Source organism: Corvus kubaryi, unplaced genomic scaffold (genome assembly GCF_017639235.1).
Source record: "Corvus kubaryi isolate FWS band 111438036 unplaced genomic scaffold, C.kubaryi_AGA036_p1.0 129, whole genome shotgun sequence".
Taxonomy (NCBI): Eukaryota; Metazoa; Chordata; class Aves; order Passeriformes; family Corvidae; genus Corvus; species Corvus kubaryi.
This window is the reverse complement of record NW_024580664.1, coordinates 2,931,206-2,954,535: the sequence shown is the minus strand read 5'-3', so window position 1 is coordinate 2,954,535 and position 23,330 is coordinate 2,931,206. Positions and strand designations below refer to the sequence as shown.

At 38.1% G+C, this 23,330-nt stretch overlaps 1 protein-coding gene across 6 annotated transcripts in view; it reads right to left on the bottom strand.

Moving 5' to 3' along the window:
• Positions 1 to 22,622, bottom strand: part of NR1H4 (nuclear receptor subfamily 1 group H member 4) — a 37,022-nt gene extending 14,400 nt beyond the window's left edge. Inside the window, exons 1-4 of one of the 6 annotated variants that reach the window (XM_042026670.1) lie at positions 22,486 to 22,622; positions 17,591 to 17,730; positions 8,712 to 9,074; positions 2,617 to 2,769 (exon numbers count right to left, since the gene is read on the bottom strand). In XM_042026670.1, coding sequence (XP_041882604.1) covers positions 2,617 to 2,769; positions 8,712 to 9,074; positions 17,591 to 17,675 — 601 coding nt within the window. In that variant the 5' untranslated portion in view covers positions 17,676 to 17,730; positions 22,486 to 22,622. Of the gene's footprint in view, positions 1 to 2,616; positions 2,770 to 8,711; positions 9,075 to 12,902; positions 13,039 to 17,590; positions 17,731 to 18,308; positions 18,327 to 18,567; positions 18,684 to 21,693; positions 21,712 to 22,485 lie in introns of those variants that run through there. The other 5 variants (XM_042026711.1, XM_042026701.1, XM_042026681.1 and 2 more) reach the window with 5 other exon arrangements.
• Between the last annotated feature and the right edge of the window lie 708 nt (positions 22,623 to 23,330).

Here is a 23,330-nt window from a genome sequence, read left to right as displayed (position 1 = left end):
TTCTTTTCTTTTCTTTTCTTTTCTTTTCTTTTCTTTTCTTTTCTTTTCTTTTCTTTTCTTTTCTTTTCTTTCCTCCCATTCTTCACCTTTAAAAATGCAGAGCAGGAAAAGAGGCTCATTCAGTGAGTATATGATGTGGAGGAAGATACCATGAAACCAGTGAATCTCATTGTGAATGTTTTTAATTTCCTGTTTAAGCCCTATATAAAATGACCTACCTGAACTGCTGAGAAAAGAGGAAATTTACATGATTAAAATAAGACCTTCAAAGAATACCTTGAAAGGAAAAAGGAGGGAATAGGAATGATGGAGATAATAATTGGTATCAAGCCATGTAATTTGTGGTGCCACACAACACCATAGATTTCTTTTTCTAAATTATTCAGTGCAATCTTTGGTTCTGTTAATAGGCTTGTGCTATCTTCCACCAGTTTAGGATCTGGTCTATTGCCTTCCTAGGGAAAATTTGCTTTACGTGTGCCTTAAGCATTAAGACAGATTTTTCTCATGCTTCCTGCTAGTGAGTGTTCCCTTGATATCTTATTCTGACTCCATTTAAGTCAGCTGAAAAACTCGTGTGTGAGACAAGACTTCACTTTTTACCTCAGAGATAGCTAGGTTTCAGTGGGTATTAAATTCCAGGAAGAGTGGCAGAATCTGGGTCTTCCCTAGCTAGACATTTCACCTAAGAAACTTGCAGTTTAGATCAAAATGACAGCAAATGACTGAAATTGATGGGTAGTAATTTTGGTCTGTCTGTAGTTTTCACATAAAGGGCAGGAGAAAGATTGTTGAGTAGCTGTGTCATAAATATTTATAATACTTTACCTCCTTGTTCAGAGGAAAAAAAGAATCCACAGAACTTGCAATTACAATCCTACAAAATGTGTAAGTGAAACAAAGTTCAAGGTAACCTTTTATTTCCTAGTCATATTTTTTCAAATAAATGCCCTATACTACTAGAAGTTTCGTGTTTTACTGTCCTAGATTGTCTTGAACTAAAAGCAATTATACAACACACTCCTACTTTAAAGCCATTAAATAGTGCCTTGCCAAACATCCTCATTGCAGTGCATTAGAGCACACTTATGGTTAAGTCATGAGCAACACAAGATACCCCGTGTTTCCATTGCAGAGAGAGAGTCAGATGGCAGTGGCACCCACTGGCTTTTATTTCCCGTATGCCAGCTTGTGAAAATGATAGGCCAGTATAAAAGTTTCATGTGGTCCCAGCCAGTATTATTTACGCTGACCTGGTTTTTTTTTTACAGCAGTGGGTTGTTGGATTTTTGCTGCACTGAGTGACTCAAGCTGTTTTGAATCCTCAAAATTTTGAAGCAATGGATCAGGGGTGAGTTCACAGGGGAGTTATTTTCTTCTGACAATGCAGGATGCATTAAGTTCTTCCATCAGAGTGGGGTCTGCTCATATATTTATGTATTGCATGAGAATATGTAATATCTCAGGATCTCGGCAGCCTGTTCAATTTGCAGAATGAAAGATTAATTACATTATGCTGGCGACACATTCAAAATATTGATGGAGCTTATTGTTTCTCATATAACCAACAGTTACTATAGCATCTTCTGATCAGATTGAAGGATAGAAATATATTAAAAATTCCAAGTAGATTAATTTCCGGTATGAACCTAAATTGGTTTCACACATACGTGTATGCTGAAGTGACTGGATGACTGGAGCCATCAAGAAAAATAAATTGTAGTCCTATTCATGGAAGGCAAAAGAGCAGATGTTCACAGAGTATTTTCAGGAGCAAGTTTACAAAAACAGTGCAATTACTTAAAGAGGAGCTTTAAACGTGTTCAAAGTTGTACTCTAGTATCCCCATTGTTCTAAGTTATCCAGTTTGAAGCTCAATAAAGTTTATAAACTGTCAGCCTGAATAGAATATTTGTTTTAACATGAAACATTATTAAAATCCATCAAGTTCATTTCTGGAGACCTGTGTGTGTCTATGAGTTTTACCTACGTGCCTATATGCAAGGCAGGAAAATCTATAGCTCCATGAGAAGAGCTAATGAGACTATAAAAAAGGGCCAGCCCTTACCAGGCTTTGCCTGATTGCTGGGTGAGGTCTGGGAACATACACTTGGCAAGGCCACAGAAACTTCCTGCTAGCAACACTCCTGCTCTTTTCTTGAAAATGGCATTGTTTATGTGCCAAAACTTGGACTTGGCTAGCAAGAACTTGACAGGGGGAGCCACAGAAAGAGTAGGAAAGAGAAGCACCAGGACTTTCCTACTCTGGCTTCCATAATACTGCAAAATCCTCACTCCCGGGGAGTCTCCCATAGAGTCACTTCCCTGACTGCTTCTCCTTCCCACTCAAGCAGACTAATAGCTGTCATCCAGTGCAGGACTGACCTTCCTTCACTATTTGCTCAGCTCCTATGTCCTTGCATCCCTGACCAGCGATGAAATCCCATTGCTTAAAAGTGCATTTGTCTTTCAACAGGGTTTGATGCACAGGCACAGCACCTTCTTTAATACACCTTCCACCTGCCAAATGACATCTTTTATAACTTTATTATTAAAAACAGACCACTCAAACAAATACAGTATTTAATGCATGCTCTGACTAGATGATGCAAATACCTGTATACATACATTCAGCCAACATGCCCATTTGCTTGCATTTCCTTAGACGGCACTCCTGGCATTTTCTCCTCATGTACATGTCCATCTCGCAGTTGCCTCCATTTTTACACTTGTATACTGCATTTTTTGTGATGCTTCTTCTGAAGAATCCTGTGCAAAACAGCAGTGATGTAGATGAAAGAGAACACTCAGAAGCCAAGTCATCAAGTTGAAGAGCACCTCCATCTGCACTTGTTTTTCTGAATGACACGTGTTCTGCCAGACCATCAGTTTCTTTCAGTGCCTGGATGACTACATTCTTGATACTTGTATTAACAACAGTATCCAAGTCATATTTAATAATTTAATAAATGAGTTCACACACTAGACATTAGTCCTGGAATTGTGAATGTCGGGAAAATTCAGACCCAAATCTGAAACCTGCCAGTAACAGGCTGAGCACCAGCACTAGAGCTGTAGGGTGATGCCATACAAATAGCCAGTGAAAAAAAATGAGTCTGTTAAGTCTCTTGAGGAATGTGCAGAAAGAGAGCTGAGTAACTCATCACCTTTCGCCCAGCTCCTGGGAGCAACAGAAGCTCCACATATTGGTCTGCTCACCCACCCCCGAGTTGAATAAGGAAGCTGCATTCTATCTGCCTGTTGTGCATGTACCCCTTTTTACAAGACTCTCCAGCCTTATTCACTGAGTATTGTCCACTTGATGAGTTAAGTAGTCACCTAATTTCACCTACACAGGTAGTTCTACTGGTACCATCACTGGATTCACTCAAAAATTGCACAGTGATCGCTGCAAACAGCAACCGATAAAAGAAATTGAGACAACCCTTCCTAAATCTGTCCAAATCTCCTATTTGGCTGCTGCCTATCACATCCGTGAGAGTGCCACTGTGGGCAAAGCATGGGGTGCACAAGATATTAAATGTGATTGAATAAGAGTCATCACAAAGCAGCAGAATCTTTGCTGTCAATGTTTCCTGAATTTTTAGTGTTACTCACTGTGCCATTGCTATCTTACATTGCCCTTCATATGGCAGAGACTATTTAGCCTCAGCTACAGCGGATTTCTTCCCCATGTGAGAACAGGTTTCTGAAATAAACTCCTGGGAGATTCTCCTGGCACATCACTGATTCATACCGTGCTTCAAACTAGAGCTCTGTGTACATTTATATTAACCAGAGCTATTCAAAAAGCTTTTGCTTTCTTATCACCACTGCCTGGCACAATAAAGCTATTGTTTTCCAACCTAGCACTCTGATGCATTAAAAGAGGAGCCAGATAAGACCCAGTCTCCCATGCTCAAATCATAGAGCAAATTCAGTTGTGAATCTAAAGAATTGTCTGTGTGTTTGCAGAATTGTGTAGTCAGATGACAATTTCCCGAATTTGACCCATGGTTTTATAGTTGCCTAATCTCTTCCAAGCACCAGTGTGTAGCAACCAGTAAAACAATTCCACTACCTGGTCACAAAAAAATCTGGCATTTCTCTGAATCTTCAGTAATTCCTGCTTGAAATCTCTTCCATGCTGTCTGTTTTATTGGCTGCTCTTCAAACAAATACAGTTGACTGGCATCAGTCTCTTTTGAAATGCAGATTACTTAGAACCTCCAGAAGCCCCAGGCATTGTTTTTATTCATCACTCACATGGTTTTAATACATTACCATTTACTGGTCACGGAAGGGAAAAAAAGCCTGGATTTAAACTGTAAATTCTCACTGTCAGTTAAAGGCAACTACATCTGCTTTATATAAATTATAATTTTATTTGTTAATTTTAAATCCTATAGTTTATGACACATTATTTACTAGTAAATACTGAAAAGCTCTGCACAAATATTTATAACATTCTAAGACTGATTGATGATCACTCAACCTATCCACAAGGTGTGCATTTACTTCTTCATGGAGGAAGAAAGAAAAAGAACTTTAGTAAATGAATTTTTTAAGATATGCAAGAAAGAAAAAGGCAAAAACATGGATGCAAAAGCTAGGAACCAACAAGATTCAAGCAGTCAGATACTTGCTCTTGAAAACAAAGGTTTTGAAAAAGTGAAATTATTTAAAATGAAAAGCAAAATAATTTTTTTTTCAAAAAATAGTTTTAACCCTATTCTTGCTTCATTTTTTTTTGTGAAGTGACTCTTGAATCATTGTCTTCTTGAACAGACTTCTTCATAATTAATTTTGAAATTAGCTTTTTGTATGAATGAAATTTCTGTATATATTATTCACTACTAATTCAAAATGAACTTATACTGCCAGAAATACTTATATGTGACTTTCTGTAATGGGAGGAGTTTTACTAACATTTAAAGGTATGTCAGAAACAGCATATGTTAAACTAACAAAGGATTAGTAACCCCAAAAGCTGAAGGTTTTTCTGACACAGTCTGACTTTCCTCTGATCTTGCCAGATTACAAAAAGCTCATGTTGGCTGGAAATGTTGAATTTGCTTTGTTCTCAGATAGTCATGAATATGATTAATTATGGTAGAGCTGTTCCAATGTTACTAATGCTGATTTTTTCTTATGGAAATTATGAAAGTTGAAGGAGGGCAGTTGTAAAAAGAGTAGATGAAAGCTTTGGAAGTATCTCTGTTTGACATCCTGATGGGTTTTACATTTGAAAGTTTTTGAAGCTCACAATTGCTAACGAAGCATCTGCTCTGCTCTGTCAGACTATCAAGACATCTTCCGGCGTTCCTTCGCCGCATGCCCCCGTGGTGGGTGTTTGTGTGAGGAGAGGATCGAAGCAGGACCTTTCTTTGCAAGAAGAATTCTAGTCTGATGTGAGACACATCAAGCAGTACAGGAGTGGTGTGAATACTGCAAAAACTCCTACTGCAAGCCTGCATGGAGGGGATGCGTAATTAACTTTTCATAGGGTCATAGAATGGTTTGGGTTGAAATGGATTTCAAAGATCCAAAAAGCCAAAGCGGCTTTTTGTTTCAGCAGAACTTCTTCTGTGGCTTTATTAAACAAGCTCAACAATATGTCACACTTGTTCTGTAACATCCGGCAAGGGCCCTTAAAACCCAGTATCACTATCCAGGCTGAGGCTGTACCAGAATATCTTTGATGTCTGTCTGCAAAGATTGTTTCAGAAATGGTCTCCATGATAGCAAGTTTAAACACAGTGTATTGCTCCTTGTGCTGTAAATATTATGTAAAATATTAATGGTTCATACATATTGGTTAATGGATGGTTGTGGGGGTTCTCGATCCCCACATGTCCTCCCTGGATGGGGGAGAAAGTCCTTGCCAGGAGTAAGAGACGAACAGGACTTTTGGATCTTCTCGGTCTTCAGATTGTTTATTATATCTTATCAGCAATTTACATGCCACAGACATAGCATGAAGCAGAGCAAGTACCAAAAGACAAAATGCAGGAAACTCAAGGCCCTTTTAAAGATAAATCACCCAATTGTCACTAAGAATGTACATTATTTTGACTTCTCTACCAATGCCTCATGAACTATCTATTCACGTAGCCCTGTACTGCAGCATTTCCTAACCAATCATTCTGTGCTACCAACACTGCAGAAAATGGAGTAGGTGAAGAAGATGAAAGAGACATGAAAAATGACAGGGATCCTCCATCTTGCCTTCATCTACTTACCATACTAATAAACCTAAAACGTTAAATTTTGCACCATGTGACAAACTATATATTGTACTACCACCTAACTCACACCCTTGTAGATTCTAATTCATCCCAAAGCCTGGGCAGCTCTCTCCATGGACCAAGGTTAAAAACAGTGTTTCCCTGGGGGGGTGGGTCCCTCAGGACAGGCAGAGAAACATTCCCTGCACTCTGGGTTCCAACAGATGGTAATGTAATAAGATATATATGTATGTATAGCAGTGTATACTCCTGCATCTTCAGATTAATATTGTCATGAGGGACAATAGATAAGATCCTAATTTTGTTCTATCTGCCCAAGAAAGAAAACCAAAAAGAATGGAAGCTGTTGCTGAATGCATTACCCAAGAAAGAAATTTAAAAAAATAAAAATTAACATATTCATTACAGAGGATTGAATCCCATAAAAATATGTGCAAAGCTTCTTCCTTTGAATAAGAGCATCCACTGCATCAATGGAGCAGGGGTGCTGCAAGGTGAGTACTAGTCCTACAGAAAGGGACCTGTGTATTATTTTGGACACACATTGAGCATGAATTAACAGTCTTGTTGCCAAGAAGAAGGGATAATCTCATACTGGGGTGCAAGACACAGACATGTGAAGTAGTATTCTACTGCACTGAAGCACAACTGAAGTACCGAGCCTAATTTTGGTCTCCATGCTTTGAAGGTAATGCATACCCATGTGAAAAATTCCACAGATAACAAGAATGATCAAGAGATCTAGAAAACATAGCATCTGCTTTACATTGTCAGACAGAATTACTGTCCTCAGCACATCTCTTTACTGAATCAGCCGGTACTTTAGTCACCCCTAAAGTTTATTGTAGAAACAGAATCCATTATCTTTAAGTAATTCAACTTTTACTATGTTGGTCAAGGGTACTATTCATTATAATTGATGTTGCAGTCATGAAACAGAACAAAAACATAAAATAGATTATCCCAATAAAGCAGTAAAATTCTGGTTACATAGAGTGATTCAAAATGAGTCAGTAGGGAAGTGGACACGTTTCCTTTCACCATGGGTTTTAGTCTGGATATTTACTTGATGGCTTTAACCTCTCTTCTAGAAACATTCAGTACAAATTTCAAAGTTTGTAATTTTAGGTCTTTGAGAACTTCCTAACATATTTAATACTGAAGTTAATAAAGAGTAGGAATAGCTTACTAACAGAATAAATGTATCATTACTTGAAATCATCACATCAAAATTGAGTTTAACCTGGTTTATAATGACAGCATTCATATGAGTTAATTCATAGTTTTTGACATGGAGACTATTAACTCAGACAGCAGAAAGAAATGAACCTCTTATTTATTGAAATTGTTGAGAAAAACTGTGTCAGCCTTGTGATTGTGTTCATGTTTAGAGTGCTTGACTAGTGTGGTCTGTTTTTTCCTCACAAATGATTTTGTGATAGATAAAGCAAAAGCCCCAAATTAGGTCAAGGTCCACTCTCTATGACAGTGAATTCCACATTAAGGTATTTCAGTAATTCGGTAGTGACCATGCTTTAGTCTTTATACATTAAACAGGAATGGTAATGAAATATTCACAGAACAGATTGAAAAGCTGGGGCACTATTTTTCTGGCTGTAATGTACCTCAGCCCTATCACAGATATATTATACCTCTTCAGGTATAATTATTGACATAACCTCTTGTCCCTCTCTGCTAAAATATCTGGCAATCATGTTTACCATAATGGCAATGATTTTCTACACCACATTTATCCTGATAATAACAAGTGAATAATATTCTTCTGAGAAGCAAGGTATTTGTCCTCCAGATACAACCTTCTTTCTGAAGAAGTTCCCTCCTTAGGGATAGGGGCTATCCTTAGAAGAAAGTATAGAACTAGAAATCCTTTCATTTCACAAACCAAAAGACACCCATTATATCCTTTGGAAGCTGGGGGAAAGAGATTCCCTGGGAACAGCCCGCAGGTGGGGGCTGACAGCTTTCACTCCCCTTCAGTGGTCACTACATGAGGCACTTGGGCTGGTTTAGCTATTTTCTAGGGCAGCCTAGCACTCAGCTCCCAGGGGCCTCCATGGGCGTGTTCCTTCCTCCAGAGAGAGAGTGGCATGAACAGCTTCCATAGAGAGCAGAGCCAGGCTGCCAGTCTCCACAGAGAAGCTGTCCTTCAGTTTACCAAAAGCTAGTGGTGCTCAAGAGCCACAGATTGGCCTACTATGCTGTATAACCACAGGGCAATGGTAGAAGACTCTGCCAGTCTGTCTCGGGGAAAATAGGGTACACAGGATCCAAATGTAAATCTCTAATATGTTTAATGATTTGGATAAAATTACCAAGAAAATAAATTATAAAAAAAAATAAAACCAAACAAAAAAACCCCACAAACAAACAAACAAAACAACACCCAACCCCCAAAAAATTGAGAAGCTGCTGTGCCTATTAGCTGAACTGATTTCATCCTACCTTTGCATCCTTCACAAGTAAGGGCATTGTAGTGGTACCCAGAGGCTTTGTCACCGCAGACCACACAGAGCTCATCTCCTTTCACTCTTCCTGTGGAGTGACCCAGTCTAGGCCTTTTGGCTGCAGGGATATCCATTATCTCTGTCTCCCTTGTGAAAAAGGTCTCTGAGGGTAACCTCCTGAGTTCGTACATCCCAGGGGAATACCATTCCTCATGCTGCGGAGGGTAGAAGCCTAAGTTGGAGTAATAAGGTGGCGATGAGATCTGAGGCTGAACTTGGGGAAATGGCACATTGTTGTACTGTGCATAAGGTGACACATCTGCCTCTTGCACTGGAGAACTCATTGGTTCTGAAAGGACACCTGGAAAATAGCAATGCAAAACCAGTTTCTATTACTACCATGAAACTGTAATTATCAGAGAAGTTTCCACTTCTAGATGTTTATCTCAAAAACCAGGCACAAGCATAAAGATTGCATTCTCTAAACTCAGATTTGCTACACAAATACACTGCAAGAAGTTTTAAAAATAATTTATTCCTTCTCAGACACTCATTTATAATTGGTGGAAATGTCCAGCACTGGCAGTTACATAAAAAAAATCTTGAAAAATATTGTACAGGTAATCATATAATTGTTCAGTTTACAGGAAAGAGCAATCCACACCCCAGGGAAGCCAGCAGCCCAAATTAGGCCTTAAAGCAGAATGGAACAAGTCCAAACAAATGGCAAAAACCCCATGGCACTGGTGAAAGCTAAATCAAGACTCCATGTTAATTTGTATTTAATTCTGAATGAATACATCATGACAGACAAAAACTGCACTGGGGAAAAAATGACAAGGGCGAGGCTTAATTAGAAGACTAAGAAAATGAAATAAACATTCAAGAAGAGCCTGAAATAGGAAAGTGAGGTTACCAGGAAAGAACAAGAAAGATATTCCTAATGTAAGTGGTGAAATGCAACCTTCTCACCGTCCAGCCTCCATTGGCCAGCCAGACCCTACAGCCTGGTCCCCAGCCCCTACAAGCCTGTGCTGTTCGGTGCAGCTGTGCAGTTCTCATAAGAAGCACCTCTCTAAGTCAGCATTAGTCACCTCTGAGCCAGCAACAGGCCTGGCAGTGGCACAAGGAGTGGCAAAATTTCCTGTCGGGAACAACATGGTATCTGGAGGTTACCTTAACCTTGCTTGTTAAATAGCATGTTTAAAATTGCAAACAACTGAACTCTCATTTCTTTTCTGTACTCCAGACACTACAACATCTAGCAGTCCCTGGATGGTGTAGCTAAAATCAAGCCCATGTCAAACAACTGAAAAGCTGAATTTGAAAGTTATTTGCAAACTATTTCTTATTTTCTGTTGGAGAGAGCCACATCTTGCTGTTTCATGAAAACACTGACTCAATTCCTTCAACAGTTCCAAGAAGAGTCTGAGAAAAATAGTGCATATTTCCAGGCAGATGACCAGTCCACTTTTATTTGAGTCAACAGCAGTATTTACAAGGAAATCATAGATTAATGTTCGTTGGTGACCATCACTTAACAGTGCTTCAGAAGAACTCCAGAAACATTTTTGCTGACACAAAATTGGTCCCAGACAAGTGTCCTTTTGCAAGGAATCAGAAACAACAAAGAAATGTCAACAATTAAGAGGAGGGAACATCCGTAATGACAAAAATAATTAAAATCTATAGTGGGGGATCTTCCCCTCTCCTTTGTCTCACTTCAGTTAGTGCCACAAACTAACCTTTTAATTACACCTACTTTTTTGCTTTCAAGGTCTCACGCTCTTGCCCTGCAGCTTTCTGCATTTCCTACTTTACCATGCTGTAGAAGCCATGCAAGTGTTTTGGGTTTGTGTGGTTGCTCTATTATTGCCCACAGCAAGGGTTGAGGTCCCAGCTCCAGAATAATCAGCAAGATCTATGACTGGAAAAATGTGACACAAAACTGAGTGAGAATAATGGTGCCCTTTGTTACTTGTAATTAGTTTAATTATGGTTGCATTTCATTGCCCCAGAAGAGGCCAGGACACCAAGTGCTACACTGGCAGAGCAGAGTAGCAGAAGGCACTCCCCAAACCCAAGGTTATGCCATTTAAACCAAGAGTATAGACATACAGAGGGCATCTGGGGACACTATGGAAGAGCCTGGAAGTGAAATTACAGCTTCATGCATCAGATGCAAACTATCACTGATACCTGCCAGCCACAGTGGTGACAAAACAAGTAAAGGGTGAGGACAACGATGAGTTGATATCCAGTATAGGTTTAATGAGTCTTTAATGGGTCTTTAGCTATATTTACCACTTGTCAGGGCCACTGCTCATGAAGACTGGTCAAGGTACTTTAGGTACAAAAGCTGGGGTTAATTGTGGGATACACATTCATTTAATCTCTCTTTGGAAAGGAATCTGTTCACCATGGAAACCTAAGTTTTCACTTGCTAGTTAGTAATTATTTAATTGAGTTTGCTAAAGGAAAGTGGGACAATCCCAAAATGAAAAAGAAGAAACTGTTGATTTTTAGCTTTCTGCCTCCACAGGAAACTCCACAAAAGCTGTGTACCAGCCTCCTGAACTTCTTGGACCTCTGAAAGAGCAAGAAGAGAAGGCAACATTCCTCCCCCCAAAAAAAATCTCAGGGCTTGTTAAAAACTCAGAGCTACTAAAGAACTGCAGCACATCCTGAGACAATACTGGGGGTGTATTTAAACAACTGTAGAGCCATTTGGGTTACAAATATGTTTAAAAAAATCTTCCCAACCATTGTACTCCGCTTCCAGAGGAAACAAACAAAAAAAAGAGTCTGAATTAGTTAAGTTGAACACAGGAGAAAAAGCCAAACAGCCTATATAATGTCCTTTTTCCTTCTGTATCAGACTCAGATTTAAACAATTTAGCTGAACTGAGTCCATGCTCAGGTCAATGGAAAGAAAAAGGAAGAACAGACAAGGCTGAGGCAGACTGAGAGAACATGGTCTTGTTTTATGTAAAGTAGACTTATAGCTAAAACTCTGGGAAGTGCTCAAGGACCAGTATGAATTTTAAAGATAATTAGGTTGCATCTATGTAGGTTTTCCCACTTTAGCTTGAAGTTCTGAGGATTTTTTGTTTGGTTTTGGTTTGGTTTGTTTTAAGTAGACCTGAGCATGATGTACCTGTAGACCTGCACATGAGAGTCTAGACCAAATAATTTCTTATCACAAAAGAAAAGTAATCTTATCTTACCAAGCGGAATGTACATAAGCTTTTCTCCAGATATATATATTAGTAGAAATCTGGGATGGACTGGTTTCATGCAGCTAAAGCATGAGTAGCCCAGTAACATCATTGAAGTTGCAGTACTATAAGCAGTGAAAGTGAAATCAAAAATGAGCTCACTGGACTACACCGACATTTTGTTTGTGTGGTCTTAAATATTTTGTAACATTTATCAGTTTTTCCTTTTGAAAGCATACTTTTCAGAGTTTTAAGGAACAACTATTTAAGTACACACAAATGTTATGCTACTTATAGCTGCAGACTTTTTCAATTTGCCAATCTTATATTTTGCAAGTAAGTGTTTTTCAATGAAAACCTTTTACAAAAATAAGGAAAGCTTACTAAAAGCAAAGTGAAACCTTCACATATATGTGATTATTGTCCTACAAATATTTTTTCTACTTGCAACTTAAATTTATTAGAGAGTTTTACTTTTATTACTTTAAATTTTACACAGAATATTCTACATTAAACTTGAAAAAAATATTTGACTTGTAGAAACAAGAGATAATTTTCCTTGCAGGAATAAACTGTTTTCAGTTTGCAGGGCTAAACTGATGTCTTGTGTAAGCTAAAGGGGATTTTATGCAGAATATTAAATAAATTACAATGAGATGACATTTTAATGTAAAAGTTATTGTTCCACTCATACAAAGCTAAACAAATTCTAAGCAGGTTTAAAATATGAACCCCTGTCTCTCCTTTGTTTTTTTATGAAGGAACATAATAAAATAATGATATTCAGAATTAGGTAATTTGGAAACCATGGCATAGCCATTAACAAAATCCTGGTTTAATTCCAAACAAATTATTTGTGTATCTTTTAAAGATCCCTTGGTTTAAAAAACCTACTAGCATCCTACAATTTCAAGGAAGAGTGCAAGAAAAGATAACAAAAATATCCAAGTGAGAATAGAGCAATATCCTACCTCAGGCTGTGTTCAGTCTGACCATTTCTTGACGAAAAATACTCTCCTTAGGGTGCCTCAGTCCTCCTTTCCTTCTCTTTTTTCTTTTATACCTCCTAAAGTCTATATATACATGAAACTTCTCAATTCTGCTTTGTCTGTGTCCTGTTAACTTCTTTACTGTGAGAACTTTCTTTAAGATTAGAAAGGAGTGACACAGACCAGAGGTTATATAGTTTACTAATTAACTTCATTACGAGAAACTTGTTTGTAAATGCCGGAAATAATGTCTGTTCCCAGTGTGGAGTTACCCGGATAAAATTGGGTTACCAGCTGAGGGGATGCCTCCAAGTAGCCTAGCCATTGTATTTTTGTACCTATTGTGGTTTAGTTACAACAAAATTTTATATCAATAAATATTTGGTAAGGCCAGGTGGTTCTGTGCAATAGATTAACCACTTCAGTATCACAGGAAGCATGTTTCTAAGCGCAGAAATGTTGCATTCTCAAAAAAAGGCCAAAGTGCTCAGACCCTACTGGACACATTTGTATGACAAGATAGAATGGTTTGGGTTAGAAGGGACCTAAAAGATGACCTAGTTCCAAACCCCCTGAAATAGGCAGGGACACCATCCTCTTGAACAGGTTGCTCAAAGCCACATCCAATCTGTCCTTCTCATTAAATTTTTTACTCACATTGCCACTCTGTTTGGTTTGGCTCTCTTCATAATTATTATGCATCCAAGATTTTCTGTTTTAATTTGTGTTGGTTTGTTTCCTTTTGATTTGGGGGTCAGTTATGAGCCTAATTATCTTCTCTGCAGGGATGATGCCAGATGTTGCATCAAATGCCAGGTGGTGCTAAAGACAAGTAGTTATTTAACATATCTTGTGATCTTGAAGCGGTTTAATCAGTTTGGACACTTGACCCTACTACCTTTTTTATTACTGTTATTTATTAAGAAAAAAAACCAAACCCCAAACCAGAAAAAAAATGCAGATTTACCTAAAAGGAGTCAACCTTTTAAGCTCCTCTTAGGCACTGTTCTATGTCTACAACAATTTTCAGTGGCATTCGTAGTTCTTTCATTAAGAAGTTTCAATATATTGCTTTTTTCCCCGCTTTGTAACATGTCATTTTTTTTCTTATTTTTCCTCATCCTTTTCAATACAGCTTTTAAGAGTGTTCATTTCCCCTAAAAATTCTTTCCCAGCTAGGGACATGTACAAGGAGGGTAGCATTTCTTGTCTTGTTATATTTTAATGTCACCTTACAGGAAAACATTTTCAGGCCATCAAAAATACTTAAAATAGGTCTTCATTCAAACCAAGCATACAATAGTACTGCATTATCTTTTCAGGTTCTTAGAAATAATTCCATTTCTGATATCTGAAGTTTCACACTTAGTATCTTGCATATTAACTTCTATATAAGGTAGATACCATCTATTTATCATAGAAATGGCAGTTTGAGTCATGTATTTCAGGTGCCACACAAATATATAACCTTACACATATAAGATTTGAAGGAGAGATTTTTTTGGTGTCTGAAAATTCATTCAGTCCCTTGTGATAAAAGACAAGTGAAGACCATTGAGAGAAATAAGCTAATGGGAATATAGGTATTTAACAATGGATTGTCTCTAATATGAAAAAATTTCAAAGGCAATTGAAAGATGTTATCAAACACCTTTTTGCAACAGTCCTGCTGAAGTGCCAAGCCTTAGAGCAAGGCTTGTCACAGTGCTCTGCTAATGAGCCTCAGCATGTTCTACGTCACAGCTTGTGTCCAGCCAATTTGGGGCAAAGTGGAGGAGCTCAGATCAGTCTAGGTTTGTCATGGTAGACATGTCCACAGAATAAATTCATGGCTCCAAGGTGAACTACAAAGCTTCCAAAGATTTTAAAGGAGATTTCAGTCCTAAATTACAGAGGTTAAAAAAGGAAGGTTGATAGGTGTGCCACTTTCTCTTAGGTCAGGATATGAAACTGGCCCAGTCTTCACACAGCTGGCCCTGCTCAGTACAATGGGACTTGTGAAATGAAAACAGGATTTGACTGAGGAAGGGAAGAATCTCAACAGGACAGGTCTTATGGAGACCCACACATTTCTGGGATTTCTTGTTACCAAGAGTCCCTTTCCCTCACTGGGAAAACCAGAGCTGTAAGAAAGATAAAGTTGATTTTGTGTGCAGATACTATAGAGGTTGTATCATTTTATATATTTGGTTTTGGCTACTTCTTCAAAGATATATTTCCTGTAAAGAGATCTAGGATATTTCTAAATCACCTGAGTAGGGAGCTGGAAAAAGAAAAGCAGTTTTTCAGGAAGAGAGGGTGGAAGAGAAGCACCCTCACTTTTACTAGGCTAAAGATCCTTCCTCATTTGCATTTTGAGGCCCTTTTCCCAGGGACTCATAACTGCAGAAGTGAAAATCCATAGTTAAAACACACTAACTCCAAAGACATACAGAGATACTTTACCTTAGACATACGCTCTTCAAAGAGCAGCATAAAATTTTCAGCTACAGAAAGGTGAAAACCTTTTTTCTGAAACCTGCTGCAACTAGAAGCCTTGAGGCTAAGTATGTAGAAGTGCCTTGGAATCACCATGGTGGTGAGGCACAAGCAACTCAGAATTGACAACATTTCTTTTGAAATACCTGAACCTGGAGCTAATGTTTGGAGATGCAATTAGATTTGTTTTTGAAGAACACTCTCCCTGTAGACTGAATAAAGCATAATGAAAAGAAAACATATTTCCAGGGATTTTTTACAGAAGGCGAGTGTGCATCTTTGAATAAAGGAGACTGGTTTGTATAAAGGCTAATGCTTGTAAGCCAGCAATTTTTAACTTGTGAGTTACAATGTATGAGAAGACCTAAAAGAAACGCGCATTATAAGGACCATCTAAAAGAAAAGCTTTCTTCCTGTTTTCTGGGGTTCAGAAGTCACTTCCTGCCAAAACTGAATGTGAAAAAAATGCAAGTAATTTACAAAGATAAAAAACTGAGAGACAAAACCATTTCCTACAAGTGTTTTGGAGAGATAGAGTCATATTTTCACAATGAGTAAGTTTCCCTGTGGACTCAGTTGCATATTATTTCTGATAGGCTTTTTTCCAGCTATAAAAGCAAAAAAGACACCACATTAGAGTGACACCCCACAAAAAAAAAGTCAGGTTAAGTGAAACACAGCAGGAGAGCTAGGTTTTCTTTCTAATGGGACCCCGATTCAACTCCTTAATACATTATTTCTTTCTGTTACAGAAATGTCAGTTTGAATTAAATCTCCATTGTGCTGAGCTCTGAACACCTATAATGAGAGACACAATCCCTCTTCCGAAAGCTTCACAATTTGTAAGTAAGATTACCCTGTGGAGGGCAAGTATTTTACATTAACATTCTTCCTTGTGTTTTCAAAATACCTTATCATTACTCCTTAAAATAATTAAACAATTAAATAAAAAATAGATATTGGGTCAAATTTCTTGACAAAAATCTGAAGTAGCTCGGATAGGCAGGGGTTTTAAAAGATGACTGGATATAATATTTGACACCCTAGATTTGAACATCATTCTCCTCTCTGTATATCATGGCCTGACATTGGAATTAAGAGGTAGCAAAGAAGTTGTTTAGCTGTTAGCATATTATTTTTTAACAACTCCAAAACATTTCTCCCACCAAACCCCAAAACAAAGAGGGATAAAAACCAGTAACACACAATAATGGAGTGGGTTCTGCTTATCATTAGTGATCATGCTTTAGTTTAGCTGTATGGAGCCAGGACACTGGAAGTGGTCTGACTTTTAGAGATGTTCCTGACTTCTAGGAGCTCTGCAGCTGGAGCAGCTCTGGGTGTCAGAGTCCTTCCTTCCATGCCCCAGGCACTACTCTTGCTCCAGACAGATGAAACTGGAATATGTTCAGTTTTTCCAGCACTCAAAAAGGCAGAATTCTGGTGTTATTTGGACTGTAAACTTCTGAGGTGTTGCAGCATTTTGTGGGGGTTTGTATTATGTGTGCATCCCTCAATGTGCCATAACTTACTCAATGAAGGACCCACTCTGCTGTGATGTATTATCCTCTTTTTTTCCCCTTAGCAGTACATATATCAGAAAAGATAAGCTTACCCATGCTTATAAAATATTGACCAAGAATTTTTCACTCATTAACAAACTCATGCTTAGCCTTGAAAAATTCAGTGGAACTGGAGCAAGGAGGATCTTCCAGCCTGCTTTATAAACTTTCTTGTGTACTGAAGTTAATAGGATAAGTTTTTAACGGTGTTTTAATTTAGGTGAAATTACTTTCATAAATTTGCATAATATGGCAATGCAAATACATTGCACTGTAATTTTATTACAGATTTACTGGAAATATATCTGCTCAGCTTGATTTAAGTGACTCACATGAAGGTAACATCCAGCCTACATACAAAAGTCTGTCTTTGCCAAATGGTCTCCAGTACTAGAAGAGTGTCACAAAAACAACCCATAGGTTCTGCTAAGAGCAGTGATGAAAGCAATGGTGTGCAAGATTACATTAACACCACAGATGTATTGTTTGTTATTCCTTTCACAAGTGTTGAAGATTCAAGAAGGTTGGCACATTTCAGCCACCTGTCCTTGATTTGAAATTTCGGTGCATTTTCCCCTAGGTTTCTGAGTAAAGGACAGCTTACTATTTCAACCTAATTTGGTGACTTACCAAACAAATGAGGACCTTCAGCAAGAGGAAATCCATCAGCTGTGGCTAGCTGATGATGTCCTATTAAATTCATTTCAGATCCCATTTATTCTTCAGTTCAGGAGGAATATGCTGATTAAAAAGGAGGTTGAAAAGAGACCCTGAAAAATATGAAGCAAAAAGAGTATTTAGAACAAGATAACTAACTTTTGTGTACCTAGTGTAAGGCAGGATGCAGGAGGCTAGTTCAATATTGCTGTAACAAACATTATCTTGAAGTTACAATACCTAATTCGGCCTTTAAATAAAATGCTACATCCAGCCTGTTGGGTTTTTCCTTGATGTGGCATATTTTATTTACCCTCTTTCTGTTCATTTTAAATTAATGGAGGTTTATGCCCAAATTTATTCAAATATTCAGAGTGAAGCACTGGCCTGACCTCCTGAGGGCATGCTGCCCAGCCCTCCTTCCATGCAATACCAATTGTTTGCATTATTTTTCACCACCCTTTCATCATGTCATTGCTTTCACTTACTGAAAAGTGCAAGTTTATGGTTAGATCAGAAGAACACAGACAGGAAACTTGAGTTTAATTTCCAGGGACCAGCTCTTTATCTTGCCTTCAGTGATTACTGAACAAGAGGAATGGTGGGAAACGCAGAAAGCCAAGCCTGGCTCTGGTAACCAGGCTCGCCCATCCGCTCTCTCGGTGGTCTCAAGCAGCCACACAACTCTCACCTGGGGGAGGCTGGGAGAGGTGGGAAAGGGGCTCCCTTGCCCAGGCCATGTGGGTGGAGTGAGCCAACTCCAGATTGCCATTGAGGCAGGACCAACAGGGGAATACAGAGCTCCAAGGAGAGGTCTCAGGGGCTTCTACAGACACCAAGAGGATTCTGCATAAAGTTGACAGCAACCTGTTTTCCTTTGCTTCATAGTCTTAATTCTTTATTTGGTTTTATTACCATGGGACTGTCCCTGGGACTACATTTCCACTTACTGAATACATTTGAGAGTTACAGCCTAGTCTGCTTCCCAGTGAGATCTCAGCATGTTTCTTGAGCAGAAATGAAGTCATCTGACAAAAACGTGAATGCTGCAGGAGGCCACAATGCTGAGCAGACTGAGAAGTAGCTTGTGAAAGTGGCAAGCACACTCTGTAATTATATGTCGTAAGGATTCATTAAATTCTTTCTTAACATAAACAGAGGCCCTCTAATTAGACAGATGCATTTTAAATGTCTGCCCACAGATAATTTAAAACAGTTTACTTAGAAATGTCAAAAGCTACTTGTATCGCAGACCAGATAGGGTTCTTGTGGCAAATAACATGTAAACACAATGTCTCAAATCTAGCACAGAAACATAGTTTTGCAACAGCAGAAAAACTCCATGTATCTTGGATGGGGTTTGGCAATCAGCCCAGCCACCCCACTAGGTCCACATTTACTTCCAACCATTTTACTGCCTTGCTGCCTCAGTTGCCGGGGAAGTTATCTGCCGAAATCAAGAGGTGGGGCTACCCACATAGCTCTAAGGTCTTAAAATTCCTGACAGACAGTTTTCTCATGAAATACCCGTGACAAGCTCTAGGGATGCAATTCCTCTTACAGTGCATTACAAGTGTTCTGGAAGGAGACAGCAGCACAGTCAGGACTGCCAATGTATAGTCAGACTTTCAGTGCATAACTTCTTAGCTTCTAAGGTTTATATTCTGCATCCTTCTAGTTTGTGATGCAAATAAAGAGGAAAGCAGGCAAGCTATGTTTTTAAATGCTTGTAAAGTGCCTGTGTTTTTACAGCCTCTTTGATATGTCTATAAACTACTTTCTTGCTTCATTGAGGCCATTCCCTTTTTTAACATATATATAATGCCCCTCTTTAACCTCAAGATGGACTCCTTAGAATCTATTATTCTTTGCATACACACACAAAGAGACCCAACCCTCATGTTATTAATACTGCCTTGTTTATAGTAAGAATCTTGAAGACATATTTGTAAGAATCTGTGCTTTTGTAGGATGTTACAGGTTTTGTAACTTTAAGCCTTCTGCCACGTAAATTTTGGTCTGGATGGATTCAGTTCAAGCCAAATGTTCATGATAATTTTAAAGTTCCCAGAATTTTAATACTTCATTTTATTTAATATATCCAGCTGATGTAGACCATTTACTAGATTTCATGAAAGAGATTACTCCTATCTTCTTGGGATTTCTTCAAGGCACAAGATTACCATAAAAAAAGGCTGGATATATATTTTCCATTGCATGTAGCTTTGCTACTGTAAATTTCACTGGACACCAAACTCTTCATTAAATACTTATTAATGTTTGGCTTTGATTTTCTCCTGAGTCCAGTCTGCTGTGATCTAACCTATATTAGATTTACCCACATAATTAATTTAACGTGTATTTAAAAGCAACAGATGCTGATTTCTAGCTGTAACACCTACACTAGGTACACAGTACAGAGAATTTAAGCTACACATTGTTCAGCTCTGGGAAATAATATAGGTCTCTATATTGGGCTGATACTCCATTCTGAGGTGTAACAACAAAAAAGAGCATCTGATATGTAAAAGCTGAAATAAAGGCAATAGAAGCACAGGAAATCAATATTGCTCTCCAAAATAAGATGCCTACAAGAGAAAAGAAGAGGCATGTGACAAATTAGAAAGCTTCTTTTTCCAAATAATTTTTTTAGTTAACTTTTTAAATAAACCTATTTACCCTACCACCTTTGGAGATTATCTTCATAGGCCAAAATATATAGCAAAGAAAAACAGAGATCAGTATGTATAAAGTAAAATATGTGCCAAACTGATTGAGAGTATTGTCTTCAATTACGTGTCAAGAGCTCTGAATTACATAAAATTTTATTACATTTTAACATACTTTAGAACTGTCAATCTATGTGTGTTTACACATTCTATGTTTGACTAAGAAAATTTACATGTATATTATTATTTATGGGGCTTGTTTTTCCACTGTATGGGTGCATATACATGTTTATTCAGATTTCTTATGGGAAATGTGTTCATTGAGGTATACAAATATGTATGTATACACAACTGGGCTTACCACTTAACTCTAGGTTTCAGATTTATTGTGGGCTCTTACCTGTGCACTACCTCTGACCTTGCTATGGTCAGTAGTAAAGCTCTCCCTGGCTTCTGTGTAAGCAAAGCCAAGTCTCTTAGTGAAATAATTAAAGTTAAATCAACTGAGATCACTGAAAACAAAAGCATCATGGCCCCACACTTTCAAGTAATGTAAAAATATGTTTCATCACCAGAAAAGCTCCATGACAGTCTAATTGTAATTTACCTTCAGAAGAATGATTGAATCTATTTCAATTACTCAGCAAAGGAAGATCTATCAAAGCTCTTACAAAATTTTTCACGAATATTAGTGAAGTACATTTCCTTCCACCTTTCCCATAATATTTTACTATTCTTCATACATCTGACTGCCTACTGCTCAAAGAGAAATTTCAGTAACATCATTAATCTATGGCCCAATCCAAACGTTGTTAACATCAATGGGAAGATAGATTCCCATCTCATTCACAGGCTTTTGATGTGGCCTCATAGCCTTTTTGTAGAATATTTAATGCAGTGCCTCAGTTATTTGAGAAGCTATTTTATTTGCTTACCTGTTTGTTTTAAAATGTATCAAAGAGACCTGAAAGCATTAGGGAGATTTATGCTCTCTATTTCCAGCCTGTTGCTCTCAGGTCATTTTGGCAAGAACAGCACTACAGGCAACTGCACAGCAACTGATGCAAAATGCAAGCAACCGTAGGAGCAAGTTTGAGAACCAGAGGCAGGACTAGTGTTACTGTGTTTATTTGAAATTTTCTGTTAGATTTCTCAATATGGCATTTAAAATCAGAGCAGGAAAGAGACACCGGACACAGAAAAAAAAATTCTTGCTTAATTCTGTAGCAAATCCAGGTGTCTGAGTCCCATGTAGAACTGAAAACTCTATGAGAAGCATCAGTGGCATTTCTGTAAGCAGGTAAGTAACTGCAAAAAGTGGGGCCAGCTTCTGACTGTCCCTGGGATTACCTCCTAAACACCATTTCTGTGCGTCTTTCTTTCTCCAGCATCTCTTTCATGTCTCACCTGATAAAACTGCAAGCCCTCCATTCCTAACTTGTTTTTGGACTGCCATTTAGACTAGTGGAATTCCAATTTAATTCCCAGTCTCTAGGTTCTCTGTAACACAAGCAATAGCCATAAAAATAACAAAAGCAAAATGTATTCCGCCACAATTACAGTTTTCTGAAGATAAATGAGTAGCAGAACACTCAGAATAGAATTACATTTTCTTAAAAACTAGCAATGGATTCAAATGGTAATCACTTGAAATTTGAAACCCCCTTTTGCTCTTCCTAGTTACGTGAAATATGTGCTAAAGTCTTCAACTTTGGAAGACACACTTGGAATCTGTACGCAGAACTGTCAAAGAAAAATCTACATGAAACAAATATAATTTTCCCTTTCTGGATTGCTCTCAGCTCTCCCATTAATCACATTGATAACATTTTCTGTTTCTAAAAGGATAAAAAACCAACAAATACAATTTTAGAGCTAATGCACACAATTAACTAGATAGTGCTGTTGCAAGAAAGTCTCATTATCGAACTTACGCCTTCTGTTCCAGTGACACACAGAAGCCAGCTTTCTAAAGACAAATTTCAACATGACCTTATTTTCCACCTTACCATTTTTCCCAAGGGGAATTCCTACTGTTGAGACAGTTTTGTGGATGAAATGACTTCTTACATTATTCTTCACTTTAATTTTTTTTTTCTGATCAAAAATCCATTAACATCCACTAAATAATTCAGGTGATAAAATTACTTCTATGCTACATAACAGCAAGAACTATCAGTTTAAGGAATTATTACTTACTGTTCTTTTCTGGAAGACTGCAGATGGCAGGATGTAAGACAGTTCTGTGCTCAGTTCAGTATCCTAATGATTCTCACATAGGAACATTTTTGTTTTGTTTTGCTTTCATGTTTAGCAGAAGCCTGTAGTGATAACACAATGCATCAAAGCTTGCGTTTGTTGGCTCAGTGCCCTAATGGACAAGGATTACTCATTAACAATTCTTTCTTTGCGAAACTCTCCAAGCATGGGCTGTATTAAAATGTTGTGAATTCCAACTTGACCAGCAGCGCAGAGACTTGAGATGCTTGTTAATACTCTGGTCGGGTGCAGAGGGGAAGTTAACTCAAACAGTGGGGTGATAGCACCTCGTTGCTCATCATAAGCCTTTCCTTGCACATGTACATTTTTATGACATTCTCAGCCTCCTTGTCTTTCCCATCCAAAGAGTCCAGGTGTAATTCCGAGACATAAACTTGATTTCTAAGTATTTCTGTTATTTTTTACCCTTTTTAGTGAGACTGAGCATTACACTGAGTACTGAAGAAAAATAGGCTATAAATTACAGCATCACAGGGACATGAGGACATTAAAGTTTAATTCCTGTATCTGCAAGAATCTCTAAAAAACTGCACCATTTTGATTTGGGCTCATCACGTAGAGCTTTAGACAAGAAACTGAGGCCCCTAATTTTAAATCTGTTAGATTCATGCACTAGTTGTGCACAAGGGGAAGAAATTGGTACCTGTAGATTGAAAACCACATCCTTGAGTGAGCTGCACTGTATCTGAAAACACCGATGTGTTGTCACTGGCAGAAAGGGGACCTTGAACTACTACATCCCCATTTACCCTGCAGAGGAAATT